The sequence below is a fragment of the Euleptes europaea genome, chromosome 13 (assembly GCF_029931775.1).
Source record: "Euleptes europaea isolate rEulEur1 chromosome 13, rEulEur1.hap1, whole genome shotgun sequence".
In the NCBI taxonomy this organism is placed as follows: Eukaryota; Metazoa; Chordata; class Lepidosauria; order Squamata; family Sphaerodactylidae; genus Euleptes; species Euleptes europaea.
The window spans coordinates 17,271,837-17,294,383 of NC_079324.1; the positions used below are offsets into that span (position 1 = coordinate 17,271,837).

General features: G+C 43.5%; 1 protein-coding gene across 1 annotated transcript in view; it reads left to right on the plus strand.

The window, feature by feature from the left end:
• Nucleotides 1–22,547, plus strand: part of LOC130486531 (connector enhancer of kinase suppressor of ras 2-like) — a 513,126-nt gene that overhangs the window by 284,407 nt on the left and 206,172 nt on the right. The window contains exon 8 of the mRNA XM_056859816.1: nucleotides 6,110–6,178. Coding sequence (XP_056715794.1) covers nucleotides 6,110–6,178 — 69 coding nt within the window. The remainder of the gene's footprint in view (nucleotides 1–6,109; nucleotides 6,179–22,547) is intronic.

Here is a 22,547-nt window from a genome sequence, read left to right on the forward strand (position 1 = left end):
TTTCAAAGACCATTAAAAATGGCAGCACTGGGAAAGGAGGAAGGCATCTGCACTTTGCCTGACTATTTCCTTGAGAAGGCCCTATTTCCTTGAGAAGGCCCATCAGGGCCCTGTGGGGCTGTTTGCCTTCTAAAAGCACACTGGGAAAGTCTGGTCACAGATCTCCCAGCCGCTTGTTTATTTAGGTTCTTATTCCTACTTTGTCATACTGCTTAGTGGGTGGACGTCTTTCGGTTTGCCCTCCTCACCTGCCCTCTACCTAGCCTACTTTGCAGTGTTGTGGGGGTTTGACATGGGACGTCTGAGTACGTTGCTTTGATTCCTGGCTCTCTCCCCCCCCCCATTTTAGCCCTTCTCCTGGTGTTACCTTAAGTAGGTCATCTCCTTGAGAGTTGGGGGGTGATTAGCTTGGAGACTAAGTGAGATTGTGCGAGGGGAAACTGAGACTGTATATGGGGATTGTCCCAGTGAAACTCTCTAAATAAACCAGGCTGATGTTCAACTGGAAAAGACACTTTATTGGAGAAAAGGATGTACAGAGTGGTAGACACACATAAATGCATACAAGAACTAACTAAGGTAATAAGAAAGAGTGGGAATAGCTTTAAGGGGATGGGGTGATATTTACCAGTCCTGAAGAAGACATCCACGAAAGCAGAGCTAAAGAGAGAAGCGACCTGCATTTCTGGAAGCGAGGGGAAGCTCACCAAACAGAGTAGGGGTGTATGATGGATCCAAGAACATACACATATAATGGGGCCAAAGGACCTGTTTTTATACCCTAAAATGGGTTCTAAAGTGGTATGAGGTGTTCTGGCAGAAAGGCCAGAGGACAAAAAATTGATTGCTTTCCCAGAGTTTTAACAAAAGGATAGGAGAAGCTTAATGGTTTGTTAACCGTTTGGCAGATAAGGTGTAGTCCCAAAAGAATGCCTGGACCACTTCCTTAAGTGCCGATTGATTAGAGTGATGGGTACAGATAGGGTGAGTAATGGTCTGCTCACAGCGCTGATTATATCATCTTAAGGTGACACAATGGGGTTTAGCTGGTCCCATTGTTAAGCCGGCACACCTCTAGGCTAAGGGGGAAAAGGTCAGTGGCCAACCCCTTCCTTCCCAGTAGGGTTGCCAGGTCCCCACTCACCTTCGGCGAGAGGTTTCTTTGCAGATTGTGTGTGCATGTGTGTGTGCACACGCGCGCTGCCTCACAAGGAACCTTACACCACTCAAACTCTTAGTTTGCATGGTAAAGGGCCACAGCTCTAAGGCTCCTCGCGAGGCAGCACTTCCAGTTGTAAACCAGAAGTGCCAAGCTGGCGCGCACATGCACGATTGCCCGCCGGCCCTCAGCTGGTCGGCGGTCAGAGGGGCACATTACCAGGGGTTTGCCCGCCACCAGCGGGCACCTGGCAACCCTACTGCCCAGGCATGAAACAAAATGGTTCCCACTCTTTGAGGGAATCCATTTTGGGGAACAGTGCCCTGCTCTGATCCCAGCCTTAGAGGCTTCTGTGTCTCCAAGAAGCCCATAACAGAGGAGGGGTCTAACTACTAACACTGGAGGCCCTGCAAAGAAGGTTGATACCTGCAAGCTTACGTCTTGTAGCTAAGAAACCCTGTGCAAAGAAAGATAATGGGTTGGATCTTGTTGAAAAAAAACCCAGTACAGAGTTTGGTGCAGGACCTCAGTTATTAATGTTGGCAACCTCCAGGTGGGGCCTGGAGATCCAACAGGATCACAACTGATCTCCAGATAAGAGACATCAGTTTCCCTGGAGAAAATGGCGGCATTTGGAGGGTAGACTCTATGGCATTAAACCCTACTGAGGTCCCTCCCCTCCCCCTCTAGGCTCCACCCCCAAATCTAGAGAAGGTTCCCAACCCAGAGCTGGCAACCCCATCAATGATCCAGAAATGATAAAGAAATGCACAGATGGAGTAGCAGAAGAATCATCTCTCCTCCCTCCTGACATTTTTTTAATTAGCAAATTGTTGTACCTGATTCATAAAGGAACTTACACCTTTATGCTGCTGAATATACACTCTGAAAACTATGAACAGGTTATCATTTCTTCCACTATGATGATGTATATTTGATCTTTTAAGAAAAGAGTTTCTCCTACCACTTTAAAAAGAAAATACCAAGACCACGGTCACACAGCCCGGAAAACCAACAAGAACCAATGAACTCTGACCGTGAAAGCCTTCGACAATACTTTAAAAATAATTGATGTGGTAGCATCTGGATAAAATCAAAGTATTAAGTTAGCTATTTTCTTAAGTCGGTATTTTTAAAAACACACACACACACACACACACACACACACACATATATATATATAAAATCACTGTTAGGCACTGATGTCTACAGTGCCTTTATCAAACCCTGTGGCTGTAAAATATCATGATGTTGTCATTTTTTATTGTCTTTTAACTGTCCTGAATGTCCAGATATTTCTGAAAATCATTATCGGAACCTCCAAGAGATGAAGGAAATGTTCTCTTCCTTGTGGGTTTATGTCCATTTTCACAAAGCATTCTAGGGCTGGGGAAATTTTGCTTTTTCAAAATGTGCCTGCAAGGGGGGGGAATCTCCTCTGATTCCCCCCTCCCTCAGTAGGGTTGCCAACCTCCAGGTAGTCTCTGGAGATATCCCACTGTTATAGCTGATCTCCAGACAACCAAGTTCAGTTTCCCTGGATGAAATGGCTGCTTCTGTGTCATTATACCATGCTGAGATCTCTCCCCTCCCCATACCTTGTCCTCCTCATGCTCCATCCCCCCAAATCTCCAGGAATTTCCCAACCTAGAGCTGCCAACTCTATCAGCAACCCTCTAGTTCTCCCCTCATGCTCTTCCTGTGAAAAGCTCAGTGAAAACTGAGTGGAACTCAGTGAAAACCAGGATGTCTTCATCTCCCTTTTTGTATTCCCTTGTGTGGACTGTTTTTCATTTGGAAATGGGACTTTTAAAAAGGAGTTTGTAAAATGTATATTGTAGCGATGTTCTTATCATTAGCCATACCCATTTGTACTGGTACATCCCAAAAAAGAACGCAAGACACCAGTACGTGGGTTAACTAGCTGAGCTACATCAATTAAACTTCCTTGAGTTAGAGAGAGGGGTGCTGTTAGTAAGCAGCCTAGCTCAGTTCCCAGCATTTTAGGTAATGCCACCCTGGCCCCAAATTTAGCCAGCATTACCTCTGGCTTTTTTGCGACTCACTGTTATGTAAAACCATGTTAAGAGGTGCTAAGTTATCTGTCTTCCCCGATGTGCTACTCAAGAAACTAAGGGCTTGGTTGATAATGCTCAACCACTCTCCCCAGCCCACCCAGCCATTTGACAATGTTGGGTTTCCTTGGGAGGAGCCTTAGATGGCTTCCTAGAGGCACCTGGTTGGCCACTGTGTGAACAGACAGCTAGACTTGATGAGCCTTGGTCTGATCCAGCAGGGCTTTTCGTATGTTTTTACGTTCTTATGGCTCAGGGTGCTTGCCAGTTAGTGCTATCCGGTTAGCCTGATCTTGGAAGCTGACCAGAGTCTGTCCTGATTAGCATTTGGATGGGAGACCACCAAGGAAGTCCAGGGTTTGCTATGCAGAGGCAGGCAATGGAAAACCACCTCTGAACATCTCTTGCCTTGAAAACCCTATGAGGGATCACCATGAGTCAGCTGTGACTCAATGGCGCTTTCCACTGTACTTTAGCAGCACTCTTTGTTAAATTTAGCAGCTCTCTTTGTTAAATTTAGCTTTTGAAGCCCCTGCATTTGCTGAATAAGGCTTTTTGTGCTTTCTGACTAGCACAATCATGTTCTGTTGTTTTCTTTGAGCAACGTCTGTGGTCACACCCTTCTGGTGACTGAATGTGTCGAAAAGCACTTTCCAGATCCAGTAATCTGCTGTGCTCTCTAGCCAAAATCAATTGTACACTGTGTTATGCCCGATTCCCCCTCCCCACGTTTGCTACCAAAGACAAAATACTTTATTAAAGGCAACAAGGGGTTGGGGTTGAGGGAAGCAGCATCTCTTGTTAAAGAGCTTATAAATTTTTTAATAAGAGAAATTTGTCAGTCGACCAAATGAAAACCATAAATCTTTTAGAGGCTGGCTAATCTCCCCCATCTTCAGGGCTGCTGTTCAACCAGTGCAAGAAAACGGGACGCATGGATACAGTGGGCTGGCAGCTTTGTTTCTACAGGGGGGGAACATGTGTGGAAATAAAAGCAACATCAAAGACATTTTAAATCCTACGACTTCAACCAATTGATTTTGCTTCTCTTTTGAAGGAATAATTGACCACAGCCTACATGTAATTGAAAAAGATAACAAGGGGGAAAGCTAGGTGAAAGTCAGAAGAGAAAGTGAAACAAGAAGAGTTTGGGATAGGGGAGGTTGTGAGGTGCATGTCCTGAACTTTCATGTTTTGCATTGGTAGAGATATAAGAAGAATTAGTTCACACATGTGTGTTGATCAAAAGAGGGCTTGTATCGGTGAAGGAGTCATCTCAGATGCCACAGTCAAAGGGCATGTTAGTGCGTGTATGTGATTCATTGAGTTTTCTACGCTGTACACCTGATGAGTGGTATTTCTTTTTAACCTACCCTTCCGAATATGTAAACTGAGCTGAATGTATGAACTCGGTTCACTGAAAAGCAAATATGGTATAGTGAGTAGACATTGTTGGTCTTAGACTGAGGAGATCAAAGTTCAGACCCCAGCTCAGCAATGAAGCTCACCTAGTGACATTGCGGAAGTCATTCAGTCTGTCTAACCTATTTGACAGGTAATTCACAGTGGGTAGCCGTGTTAGTCTGTTTGCAGTAGTCAAAAAGGGCAAGAGTCCAGTAGCACCTTAAAGACTAACAAAAATATTTTCTAGTAGGGTATGAGCTTTCGTGAGCCACAGCTCACTTCTTCAGATACCCTTCTTCAGATACTTCTTCAGGTATCTGAAGAAGTGAGCTGTGGCTCACGAAAGCTCATACCCTACCAGAAAATATTTTTGTTAGTCTTTAAGGTGCTACTGGACTCTTGCCCTTTTTGACTATTTGACAGGGTTGTTGTGAGGATAAAATGGATTGTGAGCCATGGATTCCATTCGGAACTCTTTGGAAGAATAGCAGGATAAAAACATAGGCTTGGGTCCAAACTTGCCTTTACAAAATCAGAAGGTTCTCCCATTCACTGAAGTGAAGATGGAGCGATACGAATCCTGAAAATTCCACCATCCCACTCCAGCTCCTATTGGGACACAGAGGGAAGAGATAGGCAGGAAAACAGCATTCTATAGACAGAGCAATTTGTTTTCAAAACTATTCAGTCCCCAGCATCTCCAGTTAAAAGGATCAGGTAGTAGCTGACCATGACGGACCAATGGTCTGATTCGGTATAAGACAGCTTCATGTGTTCATGTGAATAAATAATAAATATATCAAAGCAGTGCATTTGAGATTATTTGAAAGTTTTCTGGTGTTTGGACTCTTTGCACATGCAAATCATTTTCATCCATTGATGTCTGCATGGCCTTTTCCAGAGTTTTCCTCTTGCGAGGTAACACTAGCAGTTCATGACTTACAGAGCAATACTAAACGGCCCTACTCTGAAGTAAGTGCCATTTTGTTTCCAATGGGGCTTACTCACATTCTTCAGATTGCAGCCTGAGCCTGCAAGTCATGAAATAGTGAGTGACTGATTTTTTATAGGCAGTCCCATTGTGTTGCCTGCATGTGTGAACATGGCCACAAGAAACAGGCAAAAGGCTGTCCTTACATAATTTGTAGCTTGAAAGGCAAAGGTGAGACAGTTTGCAGATCCCATTTGGAACAGCCTTTTGCAGATTGATGTTGATGGGGGCAGGGGGGGGAAATGCATTCCTCCCAAAGACTAGAATATGCTGAAGAATAGCATGACAGTGTGCCAGGATTCAGATAGAATGGTGCTGTTTAAGGAAAAACTGGTTAGATGTCTAATACTATAATGACAAACTCTGAAGGATGAAAGCTTCGGTATGCTCACCACTGGCCTCTAAGAAGAGTTTAGATTTTGGCTGCTTTTGTTCTTCATCCTTCACATTGTTCAGTTTCCTTCTTCTCTTGCCTTTTAGTCTCCAGCAGATCAGTGCAAGAAGATCCATGCAGGGGATGAAGTGATCCAGGTCAACCATCAAACTGTGGTGAGCACTTTTACAGGTTATATGCCAAGCTGCCATATTTTGTTCCTTCTGCTGCAGAGTTGTTCCTCCTCATTGTCCACGTAATTCCAAATGCTCATTTGATGACGTTGTCCTGTACCATGTTTGCTGTGAATTTGTACAAATGGATTGGTTGCAGCAAAGATGGGAATATACAGATTTATCTTAATGCTCCCTGAAGACTAGCTGTTCAGCCTCAATTCAGGTCAAAAGTTTGGTGCAGACTAAGGTTGCCAGGTCTCTCTTCAGAACCGGCAGGAGCTTTTGGGGGCAGAGCCTGAGGAGGGCAAGGTTTGGGGAGGGGAGTGACTCCAACGCCATAGAGTCCAATTGCCAAAGCGGCCATTTTCTCCAGGTGAATTCATCTCTATTGGCTGGAGATCAGTTGTAATAGCAGTAGATCTCCAGCTAGTACCTGGAGGTTGGCAACCCTAGTGCAGACAAAAAGTGAACTGAAACCTTGAAGACATGCAGGATCTGATTGCCATCAGGAGGTGCAAGGGTCCTAGTTTATTTTACTAGTGGGGTAATACCAACCAGTTTGTAAAGGCATCTTGAAATAATACCTGTCAGCCAGAGTATGCGATAGGACTGCTGATTCCTGTATAAACTTCCCTAACAGTCCTCTCCAGAGGCCTTGGTCTGTGTCCCACTTAGGGTTTCCAGGTACCCCCTTGCAACTGGAAGGGGGGGGTGAGAGGTCTTACCAGTCGCAAATTGAGGCCTAGGCCTCCACGCTGTTGGCTTGTTGACATTATCATGTTGCTGACAGCATCAAAACCTAGGCCTCAATTTGCAACTGGAACAACATCCGTCGGCCAGCTGAATGGCACCAGGGGGAGGGGACCCAAAGCAGGGGATCCCATGCCCTCAGCAGCGGTCTGACAGCCCTACTCCCACTACTTTCAAAGCTAAGGTGGGTCGCAGGCAGACATAGGACCTTCTTTTGTGGCGACACCTTCAGTTTGGAATTTCCTCTCCTCTTTCCTCGCCTGAGGCTGAACCACTGATGTTTTAAGCAGTGGCTAAACACAATGCTTTTCCAGTTTGGCTGATATTAATTTTAGGGGAAGGGGGCTTTCTCTTGCGATCCTCATTGCTGCTATTCTCCTATTCTGTTTCTGTTGTTGATGTTAGCTGCTGCTATCTTAATTTCAATAGTGTCTCGTAACTGATTTTAATTTCCTGTGTCGGTTTCTGTTAAGATGACTAAAGCTGTTGGTGTGCTGCCTTCAGCATTTTGAATGGAGAGTTATTTAAATATTTTAAATAAACAAAATGTGGATAAGGTGTTCTGGATTTGATTGAGGGATATTCCTTGGAAGCTCAGCTTGGGCCTGGATGTTATAAAAAGTGCCAACACTGCAAACAGGCCTGAATTGCCTTGCTGGATCAAACTGGAGTTACTTTTCCAGCGGAGACCACCCAGATGTCTCTAGAAATGCACAAGCAAAGCATGAAGGTGGTAACCCTCTGCTATTATTCCCCCACTCCTCCAAATCTAGCAAGAACAGGTAAGAAGCCCTCTGTACACAGAAATGCCATTTGGCTATCAGCAGTGCCACCCTAAGTGGAGTTACACCTCTCTAGGCCCAGTGAATTCAATAGACTTAGAAGGGTGTAACTCTGCTTAGAATGACATAGGTCTATCAAAAGCTAGTAGCCGTATCTTGCGTAGAGTTTGTTTTAATCCCTTTAAAAATCCATCTAAGCAAGTGGCCATCACCACATCTTGTAGTGAACTACAATAGTTAATCACGTGCTGTGTGAAATTGTGTTTTCTTTCGTATTTTCTTTTCTGCTATCCTGTATTTTTGGACCCCGTGGCGCAGAGTGGTAAGCTGCAGTACTGCAGTCCAGGCTCTGCTCACGACCTGAGTTCGATCCCGACAGAAGTCGGTTCCAGGTAGCCGGCTCAAGGTTGACTCAGCTTTCCATCCTTCCGAAGTAGGTAAAATGAGTACCCAGCTTGCTGGGGGTAAAGGGAAGTTTACTGGGGAAGGCACTGGCAAACCACCCCGTAAAGAAAGTCTGCCTAGGAAGCGTTGGGATATGACGTCACCCCGTGGGTCAGAAATGACCCGGTGCTTGCACAGGGGACCTTTACCTTTTAAAGGTAGATAGCTTACAATTATATCACAATATGTGATCTTCCTCTCTGCCTAATCTTACAGCTTTTTTTCTACTCTTCCTAATTTTCCACTTTTTACGTGAAACCTTTTGCTTCTAAAACTGAACTCATGGTCTGCCCCACTGCTTCTGCTTCTTCCCCCTACTGTTTCATGCCCCATTGTTTTCTTTCTCTTCCTTTTCTTGTTTTTGTTTATAACTTGACAGTTATTTTTTATTCTTCCATATTTTAATTTTGTTAAGTTTCATGTTTTTATCTGTTTCCTCTCTTGAAACTTTATTTACATTTTCCTAACTGTTCTGATTCCCTCCTTTCTGAAGTTTCATCTTCCTATCTTATGTCTCCTTCTGTTATCAGCACTGGAGCTAGAATTGCCAATTACAGTTTGGGAAATTCCTGGGGATTTGGGGGGCAGCCTGGGGAAGGCAGGGTTTGAGGAGGGGAGAGATCTCAGCAGAGTATAATGCTGTAGAGACCGCCTTCCAAAGCAGCCATTTTCTCCAGGAGAACTGATCTCTATCATCTGCGGACCAGTTGTAATTCCTGGAGATCTCCAGGCCCTAACTGAAGGTTGGTGATCCTATCTGGAGCCCATTTTATTTTCCCCTCTTATTTACCTCAAGTTTCTTCTTTTTGCTGTCCATTGACTTTGCTTCCCACACCATTTTAAGTTTAGACTTCTAGTCTCTAAGTGTTTACATTCTTTAGCTCTTCCCTATCTATTATCTTCCTTTCTCTTTCCCCATACTCTCTTTCCTCCTCCAGCCCCACTTATGTTCTGAGAGAGTTAAACCAAACTTCTAAATTGTCTGTAAATGGTTGTTGTATTTAGACTGATTTATATTAAATCAGTTTTATGTGTATTTATTAGATTATGACCTTTCCTATGCCCTGGAAGCCCGAGGGTTAGAAAGCCAAATAATAGGAAAATAACTGTTGAAAGCATATAGGGCTAAAATAGGATTATTAAAAGACCTTTGTTGCACACCAGAATGATGTGTGCTGGTGTACAACCTACATTATTGTTGGAATTAGGGCTGCCAACCTCCAGGTGATCTCCAGACAACAAAGATCAGTTGCCCTGGAGAAAATGGCTGCCTTGGTGGGAGGAATTGTACCCCACTGAGATCCCTCCCCAAGTTCTAGCCTGCGGATATCCAGGAATTTTTAGTATTTATTTTTTTACCAAGCAACTTCTAAATTTGCTTCCTAATAGTTCTGCCCTTTTTAATTAAGGTATCATTCAATACATAAATTTCTAATTAGTTGCACAAATGCTAAATTCAGTAGGTAGGAACAGAAATATCAAAGCCTTCTGTTCCACATCAGTTTCCATAGTCCAAGAGCAGCTTTGCTAATTAAATCACCATCAACTCTAGGGGAAATGCACTAATCGTAAATTGAGATACGACAGTTTCAAAGAGATGGCATTCTCTTTCCTAACTGGCTACTTTTACCCCTCATTAACACATCTCTTTCATCTTGTTTGGCAGTGAAATTGCAGCTGTTGTCTTGCTCTGCTTTCCTGAAGAATTTAGACCATTTTCATTGCCTTACAATAGGATGCATTTTTATCACAAATACTTTCTTACTAGACTCTGGGTGCAAGCCTGTGCATGCTTACTTGAGATCAAGTCTCACTGTATTCAGTGGGGTTTACGCTCAGGTAAGTGTGCATTATATTGCAACCATAGCTGTACAACTAATTTTTTAAAGTAATAAGCTCAATATACCAAGGTTTTGTTTCAAATGAAGAAGAATAAGAGTTGGTTTTTATATGCTGATTTTCTCTACTTTTTTTTAAAGGATAATCAAACCTGTTTACAATCTTCTTCCCTTCCTCTCCCCACAACAAACACCTTGTGAGTAGGGTTGCCAACCTCCAGGTCCTAGCTGGAGATCTCCTGCTATTACAACTGATCTCCAACCAATATAGATCAGTTCACCTGGAGAAAATGGCCGCTTTGGTAATTGGGCTCTATGGCATTGAAATCCCTCCCCTTCCAAAATCTAATGAGATCGGGGTAGCCTGGGCTATCCAAGTCAGGGCACTCCTTTAATATGACCAGTATATTTTCCTTAAAAGGTAAAAAGGGCACATGGGACTCAGTTACAATTAGTAAAATTGTGTGAGAGTGGAAAGGTTAAATCCTCCCTTTGGCAATCAACCCCAAAGGTCCCGCCTCTCCTCCGGGGCTTTGAACCAATCCTTATGATTTTGGCCCCATGCAAATCCAATTGATTGTCAGCCAATCCATGGAACTCCGCTGGAAGGGAGGGGGCGAGCAAGCCTCAGTTTAAAAAGGGGGAAGAGGAAAAATCCTTCCCTCAGAAAGGGGTTTGCATTTCTGGATAAGAGTGATCGTTTATTCAATATTTTTATTTGGCTTTTGGGAAAGGAAGCAAGAATCTCTCTTCAGTGTTCGTTTATTGCAGTGCAACCCAGTTACAAAGTATAAGACCCCTTGGGGCAAAGTATATAGGACCACTTGAGAGTCGTTTTTTTCCATTTAAGCTGAAACTTTCCACACATAAACACTTACTCTCTCAAATAACTCCCCCCCCCCCGCTAAATAACACATGTTTTGCCTTTACCTGTGTCATGTCTGTCCAGTAGAAGCTTTAGTGAGAGGGGGACTACATTTGCCTCATAAGTACACCCAATATTATTAAGACAGGGTCTGAAGAAGAGGCCTGTGGGGATCATGCAGCTTAAACGTTACCAATACTTCATCATATCACCCATTTTCATGAGTGTGGGTGCTTCGTGATTCACAAATAAAGAGAGGCTAGTGTGAAGGAGGAGCCATTTTTAAAAAGGTTCCAGACAACTGCAGAGGACCCTGAGGGAATTTAAATCAACATAATCCTAAACACTCTAAAGCCTTGAGCCTAGCATATAGTTGCGTCACAGCTCCATCATTGTACTGTTTAATATTGAAAGCTTCCTTGAGCCATGAGGAAAGAAGAAGAAGAAGATGGGTTTTGTATGCCAAGTTTCTCTACCTTTTAAGAAGAATCAAACCAGCTTACAGTCTCCTTCCCTTCCTTTCCCCACAACAGACACCCTGTGGGGCGGAGAGAGTTCAGAGAGAACCGGGTTAGTTACACCACTCCTACACATGAAGCCCGCCCAAGATCACCCAGCTGGCTTCATGTGTAGGGGTAGGATAACTAACTCGGTTCACTAGATTAGAGTCTGTCGCTCATGTGGAGCAGTGGGGGATCAAACCCGGGTCTCCAGATTTGAGTCCACTGCTCCAAACCACCACTCCAAACCACAGCGTGGTGTAGTGGTTAAGAGCGGTGGTTTGGAGCAGTGGACTTTGATCTGGTTTGATTCCCTACTCCTCCACATGAGTGGCAGAGGCTAATCTGGTGAACTGGGTTGGTTTCCTCACTCCTACACATGAAGCCAGCTGGGTGACCTTGGGCTAGTCACACTGTCTCTGCCCTACCTACCTCACAGGGTGTCTGTTGTGGGGAAGGGGGTTGTAAGCCAGTTTGATTCTTCCTTAAGTGATAGAGAAAGTCAACTTATAAAAACCAACTCTTCTTCTTCTTCTTCTTCTTCTTCTTCTTCACCACTACATACTGGCTCTCCATCCAAGAAAGACAGGATATAAATGTTTTAATAAATAAATAGATAAATCCTACTCAGCCTCCTTCCATAACCGCCACATACCCCACCTGCCCCTCTCCATATAATGCCAATCTGAGTAGAAATTGCAGGGCAAGAGTACGTGACTCTCAGTAATTTATTGTTTCTTATAAGCAGCAAAAACTCACATTATCAGTCTGTTATTTCTGGACTTCAGCAGTGTCACTGTGAAAGAATGGCAGCCGTGAACTGCAATATGGTGAAAAATAAGGGCCAAAATCTGAAGTTTTGGGGCGCAGGAGTTACTTTAAACACCCTGTGTTGTGGAAATGACACATGGGAATCTTTCTCATACTTGCTTAAGGCTGCAATCCTTATGCATCCTTGCTTGGAAGAAACTCCCATTGAGAGCAGAGGGCCAGATTTCAAGAGGTATGTTTGGCCTGTATTATGTTCTGCAATCAAACAAAAACAAATGTTTAGTTTAAAACTTCCTTCCTTCTTGCAGAGAAGCAATTATGAATGTAAATGCATGACTTTCAGGGGGGAAATCTGGTGTTTATTACCTTCTTAGGCCAGATTGTGGGTTCACTGCCAAGCAAATGAAATTACATGCTTGACCAGTTTGAAAATGAATAGGCATTCTTACCAGTCTAGCTAGCAGTTCTCTTCCTTTAATGCCTCTTCTACTGCATGGTAGCATTAAGCAATAACATCCTTGTAATGTTTATTATAGTATTTAATAAGCCAGATTATTTCAACAACAAGGAGTCTTTATGTGCCTTAAAGACTATTTTATTATGGCATAAGTATTAGGAAGCCAGAACCCACATTATCAAACACATGAAAGGGTGTCTTCAGTTGGCAGAAAGAAAGTATGAGTACGGGTGGTGGAGGAAGATGCCATCAAGTTGTCATCAATTTGCACCAGAACTTCCTTGGTGGTATCCCATCCAAGTACTAAGCAGGGCTGACCGTGCATAGCAACCAAGCTCCCGTGAGAACGGGCTAGCCTAGACCATCTAGGTCAGGAAAATATATAGGTACAAACAAAAAAAGGGATAGGAGTCACTTTTACAAAGTGAAGCTAGGAGGAAGGCCTGGCAATCCGAGAGAGAGGTTTGTTACTTCAGGATGTAGAGCAGAAATGCAAACAAGATCTAGTCTAAAGAGTCACCAATCCAATAAGAGCAAACTGAGTCATTTTCAACTATTGATGAGCTGGTGAGGCAGGATAATCGGTGGGGAAAACTCTAAAGAGGGACAATCACTTATTGTAGTGAACTCCCATTTGCTATTAGCCCAAGCTTGTTAAATTTGCCTATGAACTCCACTGTTGTAATTTCTTGCCAGTGTTTCTCTTTGATAACTTATTTTTGCTGGAGAATGGCAACTGTTAAGTCTGTTACAGAGTTCCAGGGAGGTTGAGATGATTCCCCAGTCTTGTGGCTGCTTAGCAGATTCCTCTATAGTCAACAGAATAATTTGTAGTATTTGCAGGGTGCTTTTTGAAGTGTTCAGAACACATCCATTTCAACACTTCAGTAAGAAGACCAGTGTTTTTATCCCCACCCTGCAGATGGTGGCTGGGTAGAGTGGTTATGAAGTCAGGAGACTGTGACCTGCCTAAGGCCACCACTGAGAAGATGGCAAGATCAAGAGCTGAACTTGGTAGTTAACATCTTACAGTGCAATCCTGTGCAGACTTACTCCAGTCTAAGACACTTGAAACTGGGGAGCTGGGGCCACAGTAAATTTGCACAGGATCATACAGTTAGTGTCTTACTAGCTATATAAACTCTAGAAATGTTAGCTGTAGACACCATAATAACTTGTACTGTACTCTCCAGCCAGCATGGCATAGTGGTTAAGAGTGGCAGACTGTAGAACCGGGTTCGATTCCCCTCTCCTCCACATGAAACCTGCTGGGTGACCTTGGGCCAGTCACACTTCTAGGCTCCACCCCTTCTTATTTGGCCTTCCAGCATATAATACATAACAATACAAAAATATTGACATAGAAAACTGATACATAGATGATATAAAAATAGCAACATGATTTATTAAATCAGTACAGAACTACAGTAGACTCTTGCAGCTACATAAAATCTAGTGACTCTATCTGTAATCCGGGGGTCATGGGTCCAAGAGAAGAAGGGCAGTGGATGATTCCTCAGATCTATCAGGCTTTTTTTGAGAGGGTGGGAGTAATAAAAGCATATCTAAGAACACCATAGAAAGGACAATTCAATAAAACATGCCCAACAATTTCAATTTCCCCACTTGCAGAAGGGCATATACGTTCCTAGTAGGGCACGTCGTGATATCTCCCCTCCAGAAGTGCAGAGGGAAGAACGTTAAATTGGGCCAAAGTAAAAGCAATCCTACGTTTGGGAGTTAGTAAATTAGCCAGATAGTGGGATGGCACAAACGTCTTGTCCCTGAAAGAGATATTTTGTGGCAAGACCTCCCAGCATGCTTGCATATAGAATATTCCCTTTGCTGGTAGAGGGAGTGAGTCTCCTTCCCTTTTCAGTGTTCAGTAATTCAAATTAGGGATGAGTTTCAATTTCTCATCTCTGTTTCAGCCCCCAAACCCTCATTTCAATTTTGCTTCTTCCTTGTGCAGATTGAACTCATGATACTTTATTTTCGCACCATTTTATGTTCACTCATGCATTAATTTATTCCATAAAATGTATGCAATTTTCAGCTTCATTTAAGCATCAGTAAGTCAGCATTATGCATGCCAATGGCACACAGGAAAAACATATACATTACATTTAAGTGCCACACAACATGCCTACATAATGCAATCAGATCTAGGAAAACCAGTAGTAAAAAGTGAAGAACGGATACTATTGACAAAAATAGAGAGGAAAAATCAAAAGAAATAAAAGAAGCAACAATTCCTCATCCCTGTGTCAAATGTGCTACATTTCGGCACAGTTCAAAAAAGAGAAGGCAAACCAGGGACTTACAATTCCACCAGGAATTTTTCCACTTCCAGGGAAGAGGAAGTCATTCAATTTAAGCACAAGGAATCTGACTCAAGCAGAGTACAGTATAGATATTTTCAGCTGTGGGGCTTTAACTGGTTCCTGCTTTGAATTGATTTATAACATGTGAATGTCAAACCTACATTGGCCAGAATGCTCATTCACATGACAGACGCTTCTTTTCTGCATGATTGGTGGTCAGACTGTCGCTTGAATAGCAAGAGAGAAGTCCAAAGTTGATTTGTGACTTGAGCATAAACATGCTGTCTATCATATAAATGTACTGGGCTACTCTCTAAGGCTGGCTTCCTACCCATTGGAGCTATCCGTGGTGCTGATCTAACACCTTAGGCTGGAGGAGGACTTCTTTAATAAAGAGACTTAAAGCTGTTTGAAAGAAGAATCGGTGCTCATGGTATGTATCTTCATCCCACTTTTACCTCTGGCAAACAAGTAATGTATTTCAAAAGAAATGTAATGCAATGTATTTCAAAAGAAATGCATGTATACTAATTGAAAGCAAAGCTATACTCAATTAGAGATAAGCAGATCCTCTTACCATTCTGTTCCTTCATTGCTCTGGAATTGTGATGTCTTTCTCTTCTCTTTCATTTTGGCTTAACAAGTGGAATTCTCAAATATCAGTTCTGAAGTTGAGACATCAACAGTTAGCCATAGCAAATTTTAACTTCTTTTACTTCAAGTGTCTGTTCCTTTCTGGGTTACAAGGATGCACCTGTGCAATGAAACAACATTGCAAAAAGGCAGTCCTAATGGAGATATGATTGATAGATGGATAGATGGATAGATGATAGATAGAGGATGGATGGATGGATGGATGGATGGATGGATAGATAGATAGATAGATAGATAGATAGATAGATAGATAGATAGATAGATAGATAATCCTTATTAAGGTCAATGACCAGCACAGATTCTAATGAAGATATGTGTTTTACGGCATCATGGTGAAGGAAGGCAATAAAGGAATACAAAGTCAACTAAACAGTGTCTGGGCTGCACCACTTTAGATTGCGGGTGGGATATGATGTGAATATTCTATACAAAATATATCTTTTTATGTAGAAAACTGGCATGTCAGAAAGAAAGGAAGGCTAGAACGTTTTTCTCTGATGTGCTAGGATTTTTTTGCAGGGATTTCTTTTTTTGTTAGGAGGAGCATTCAGTCTGAAGTGGTATAACTCAAACAGGTTGTGCCATCTGTGGACTCCAAAACTGACTTTCCCAGTATATGTGTGTGTGAGCTCGCACATGCATTTATTAGAGAGAGATTTGAATCAGGGCCAAGGAGCTATGCCAAGGAAGCTTTAATTCTTCCTCCTACACCATGTAGTAGAAAGATTATTAACCTAGTAGAGAAGCAAGGCAATCAGTCTTTATTACAGCCCATGGGACATTCAGAACCAGAGTAAAAAACTGATAAAAACAGTAATATTTATTAAACAAGACAGGCAACTGGCAAAAAGACAGAATGAAGAGTTAACCCCATCCAAGTACTCTAATCCAAATGGCCTCATTCCATAGCAGCTTTTTTAAAAAGATAAAGATACCTGGAGAAATCTCTAGAGTCTGAATCTCCAGTGTCTTCTGTACTCGCACCACAGTGAGAGGTAGAACAATTCCTACACTATCTCAGTGTTCACTGTGCTGCTCAGAGATATGTTTAAATATCTTTTATTGTTTGTATAATCCTTGTAAGGTTCATCATTTTAATAACATTTGGGAAGAAGTGTCATATATTTACAGAGCAATGGAAAGACAGTTCACCTTACAAGCAGGCTCAAGGTGAAGTCCCACAGGAGTGTCTTTCTGCTATAAGTTGGCTTCCTGAAGTCACCTTGTGGCAGGGTATTTCATGCATTCTACCTTTGCAAACAGTGTGACCCCTCTGCTGTGGCCCTCAACGAAGTTGGCAACCTTACGTTTTGAAACTGGCCAACATTCTGTTCTGTCTGATTCTGAACTGAGCCATTTGCAAGGACTCCACGTGCATAGGTATCTGTCATGAGATGAATACAGAGTTTCCAGATCTGCAAGGTGGCTATTTAAGGGTAGTTCTCTCTGATTTACTAAACAGATTTCTAAGCTGTGCCACTTAGGATGGCAAGTGGAGGCTAGCATTTATGAGTGGTCTTTCAAAACAAACAAACAAATACCCTATACCAATGCAAAGATGTCAGAAAGAAGGCTACATTATTAGTGCTGTCCTTGACACGCTAGTGACATATTTTAGAGCTTTCAGTGGTAACATTCACTCACATAACACTATCAAAGGCAAAAAGAAATTCGCTAGGGGATGCTGTTAATATCAAATTAAGAAAGCCTTCACAAGTCAGAAATGATTGGTTTGTTTATTTATTTTATTAAATTTATACCCCATCCTTTCCCATTCCAAGATTGTCTCAGGGCAGCTTCCAACAAGATATGCACACAGTACGCTAAAACATCAATTTAAAATACAATTTACAACCCATACAAAAAATTAAGATGGCCGTCCCATTTATACCTATGACCATAAAAAATTTACATTATAGTTATCAAGATGAGGAGCCAATCATAGATTGTAGGCTGGGGGCCCAAAGATAACAATTTAAAGCAAGGCAAAGGAGGGGGAGAAAGGGAGAGACACTGTAGAAATAAAAAGTTATCCTTGGTAATACAAGCCGCTTTACTTGCTGATTGGTAATATTCCCTGTCAGTTTTATTCATTTATATATAGTCTGCCTTTCTCTGTGAGACTCAAGGCAGATTATAGGATAAACATCAAAGCAATCATACAGCTTACAACATCCCATGAATGATAATTGGACTAAAGTTACAGAATTGGAAGACAATGTGAACCCCAACTGCCTAGGCAAGGTATAGTGGAATTGCAAAGGTACAAGGCAATGCTGTAAAAGAAATACCGTATTTTTGGCTCCATAAGACGCACTTTTTTCCTCCTCAAAAGTGAGGGGAAATGTCTGTGCACCTTATGGAGTGAATGCCGGCTGGGCGCGTGCGCGTCGAGATGGCGCAAGCCGGCGTTCCCCGCCCCGACGGCCAGCTGGGAGGCGGGCGGGGTGCACAGAGCCGGCTGGGCGCATGTGCATCTGGACAGCGCAAGCCAGCGTTTCCCACCCTGATGGCCAGCTGGGAGGCGGGCGGGGCGCACAGAGCCGGCTGGGCACATGCGCTGGCTCGCGCCGTCCTGATGCACATGCGCCCAGCCGGCTCTGTGCGGCCCCGCCCACCTCCCAGCTGGTTGTCGGGGCGGGAAACGCTGGCTCGCGCCGTCCCGACGCGCACGCGCCCAGCCGGCATTCACTCTATAAGACAAGTTTTTAGAGGAGGAAAACAAGATTTTTTCTTGTTTTCCTCCTCTAAAAACTAGGTGCGTCTTATGGTCAGGTGCGTCCTATGGAGCGAAAAATACAGTAATCATCATCACCGCAATGGAGTGCGATCCTGTTCCACTATGGAGCCCCCCCCCTGGAGTGTTCCATTCTAACTTCAATTTTATTGGCTGCATTCATACAGTGAGGATTCTCTGTTTCCCTGTTATCCCCATTCAAATACAGAGGCATTTGCTCTGGCAAAGGAGCATCCACACTTTCCTCAATCACCACATTCCCTGCATTTCCCCCTCTGGCTACTGGGGGATTTGAGAGGAAAATGGTAATTGCTTTTCCAGTATAGCACAATAGCATAATGATCAATTGCTATGATCTACTACTTCCTCTAAATTCTAAGATTTATTTTTTTAAAAACAAAAGAAACCTGGAAATTCAGAGGAGTAGATTGTGGCAATGGATTGTTATAACATTATTGCACTATAGTGCAAACAGCAAATTATCTTCTTCTTTTTTTAAGACTGTTTGGTGGAACAGAAAGGGAAATGATGGCCACAAGGGGCTCACAGAAGGAAAATGGCGCTGAGATGAACAGAACATTAAAAAATGTGCTCTTTTTGTTCACAAAGCGTGCAAAGTTGCCTTGACTGCAATAGAAGATTCTACCAAACCAGGTTTGAAAAAGAATTTACCAAGGATGAGGAGAGCCTGGAAAATAGGAAATTAGAAGATCAAATCATGTGAATGTTCCATGAAATCCCCCTGTAGTTTGAAAGCCAAGGCAGACAGAAAGCTCCACATTGTCAATACTGACTCCTGACCTGACTCTCCCAACCTTTTCTCTGTGCTTGAACTCTGCCCAAACTCGTCAAACCCGACTGCCAGGTGCCAATATAATATTAATTATTAACGTCATTACTTTTCCTTTTTGCTTCTCATATAAAAAATAGAGACAGTTTCATTGAATTTTATTTTTAAATTATTTAATACAGCAATTGCACAACAGTAGGGCTGTTGAAAAAGAATTCGGTAAAATTCGGATTCGGCAAAATTCAGCCCGTTTTTATTCGGGAAATGCCAAAGTCTGAACTCCCCTGCTTCGGGTACGTGCAATTCGGCATGAGGTCCGGAGTTCGGGGAAAAATTCGGCTGAATAAAGCCATTAAAATCACAACCGCGCCTTTCCGCGGCTCCAGGGGGGCATTTTTTGGGGTAGAGGTCCCAAACTTTCAGCGTAGCTTCAAAAGACCCTTCTTGCAATAACCCCCAATTTTTGTAAAGATTGGATCAGCGGGGGCTGAGATATGGGCCCCGAAAGGGGTCCCCCCTCCTTAATGTGCATTTGCAATTATCAGAGCTTGCCACCCACTCAAAGCTCCCAGCCCCGACAAACAGCTGAGCTGCGGGGAGCAAGGGCGGGGCAGGTGTGAAGAAGTTTGCAAATCATGAAAAGCAACACAACCATGCAAACCATCACGTTTGCAACCATGCAAAGCAACACCTGACGCCTGGGAGTTTGCAAACCATGGAAAGGGACAGAGGCATGCTAGCTAAGCATCAGGAGCAGGAGGGGGTGGAATTTCCCCTTTTGCATCAGACTCGGGACCAGGAAAATGCATTCTTTAAGTCACAATTTGAAAACAATTTTGGAGCAAGCATCAAAATAGACCTAACCGATCTTATGAATGAGGGAAAACCTGAGGACACACAACTGAACCCCCCCCTCAAACCAGGGAGAGAGCCTCTAGGTGGCACACACACCCCAGACAGAACGGGCGAAAGCCCCCTTTGGCTTCCCCCAACCCACACAAACTGCTCCCTCCCCACACACACACAGACTCTGCTTTCCCCCCCACACACACACACACAGGAGAAAAATTATAGATTAAAGCCCCAAAAGGAGTCTTAGGGCATTAACGCATGGGCAGAATGTTCCTGGTTCGCTCCTCTGTTATCCCACAATATTTTAATCCCACAATATTTAAGTCTGGATAATCAAACGCATGACGCCAGCCTATCCCACATTAATTCTGAAACAAGTAGCTGCTGGAGGCTCCCCGTGCGTTTGAACCAACCATATAATGTGGGATAGTTCGCAGTGCGGGATAGCAGGGGAGTGACATCGCCCAAGGATTGGCTGAGGAGTTATCCAATCAAAGGGCGATTCTCCCCCTTTTTTTTTCTTTGAACGCCAGCGTTTCGGTATACCATCGTCTCAACCTGTCAATTAAAAAAAGGCGGGACTGGAGACCGGAAGCAGCAATTGCTCGCACAGGAAAGGGGGCGGGACGGAGGAGACCGGTAAGGAGCATTAGTAGCGAGCTAGCCGAGTAATTACACGCACGTCGGCGTTCCGGTAATGTAGCGGAATTAAAAAAAGTAGCGGATTAGAACCGAAAAGATCGCTATAAACCAGGGATTGATTAACCCGGGTTTTTTTGCCTTAATTCGCGACTAAGGTGGGTCCGATGCGCAGCCCTTGGACGGTCGTGCGTGTGGACCATGGAGATTCGCTACTATTAAGGCACAAAAGCGAGACAAATTGGCCGTGCGTTAAGCCCCTTACTGTGGATGTCTTCTGTTCCATCAGGAGGGACTGGGAGGACTGGATAATCCAATACAATTCCATTTAAGCACGGGAGGTTTTGCCTTGGATTTGCCGCTCTCGAGACACACACAGGATTGGCTGATCCCATTCATCCCAATAGGGAAAAGGGGGGACCCCATATCTCGGGACCCCCTGACCCAATGTTTACAAAACTTGGGGGGTCTCACAAGAAGGGTCCTTTGAAGCTCCGCTGAAAGCTTGGGGTCTCTACCCCCCAAAATGTGCCCCCTGCAGCCACGAAAAGGAACGAATGTGTGCTTTAAATGGAATAAAAATGCACATTAAGGGGAGGACCCCTTTCGGGCCCCATATCTCGGGACCCCCTTGACCCAATGTTTACAAAACTTGGGGGTTCTCGCAAGAAGGGTCCTTTGAAGCTCTGCTGAAAGTTTGGGGTCTCTACCCCCAAAAATGCGCCCCCTGCAGCCACGGAAAGGAGCGAATGTGCACAAGCACCCCCCCACACACAGGGATTTCTCTCACACAAACAGATACTCTTTCTTTTCCCGGGCCGTGCAGCAGCTGGGCTCATGCACTCAATCGCTCAAACTGATTGGCCAGAAGAAGACCCAGCTTGGCCACCGATTGGCTGCAGGAGAATGCTGCTTACTAACTGATGGTTATGCTGCTGTGCCAAACCCCAAATTTGCCGAATTTATTTGCCAAACACCCCGAATTCACTGAATCCGGCTCCCCGTTTTCCTGCCTTTTTTTAGTTCGATTCCATCCGAACTAAAAACCGCCGAATCAGGGGAAATTCGGCTGTTTTTCGGTTCGGGATGAACCGAATCAACAGCCCTAATCCTTAGTATTTTTTTCCATTTGTTTGTCACATGATTCTCTATGTAGAACAGCCCAGACACAAGTTTACCACCTCAGAGAGAAACAAAGAAAACAGAGCTGCAGCAGCATGAAGTCCCACTCTGCTGCAGGGTTTGGTGCTTCCAGAAAGCAAGTGGTTGATTGTTAGCCATTTTGGAAGGAGGGATTGAAGGGCAATCTATTGGTGTCTGTAGTAGCTGTCAGAACTGATACCTGCTACTGTCACACAAAGCTTCTAACAACAAGGAGGGTTCTATCTGGCGTTCCTACATGAACTAGCCCTTTCATGCCTTTCTTTGTCTTATGACATTTTATCCCATCTTTCCTCATAGGCGTTCAGGGTGGCATAGGTAGTTCTTCCTTTCCCTTCACTCTTATTTTAACCTCTTCACAATCCTGTGGGATAGGTTAGGTTGAGAGAAAGTGACTCGGCAAGGTCACCTAGAAAGTTTTATAGCCAACTTGGTATCTGAATCCAGCTCCAACATTTTAATCACATGCATATTCCTAAATATTTCTAGTATATTCCTTTTTCAAATGCAGATGGTCATCATCATATAATATTACAATCCAATTAATTAAATTAATTAAAAAGGGGGAAGTGGTAGATTTAAAAATCCCAATTTGCTATGCTGCATATCAGTAGAATAAAGTCCAGCATATTAAGTCGTCTTCATCTTGAGAGCTTCTTCTCTTCTATGCTATTTTTCCCACTTTGACAGCTAAATCTAATATAATTCCCAAACCCACTGACTTATTTCAGGCATGGATTTAGCTCTTCTAATTTGGTCGCTTAATTCTTTGAGCTACTAAGGATGCTCTTGCTGGTCAGAGTCT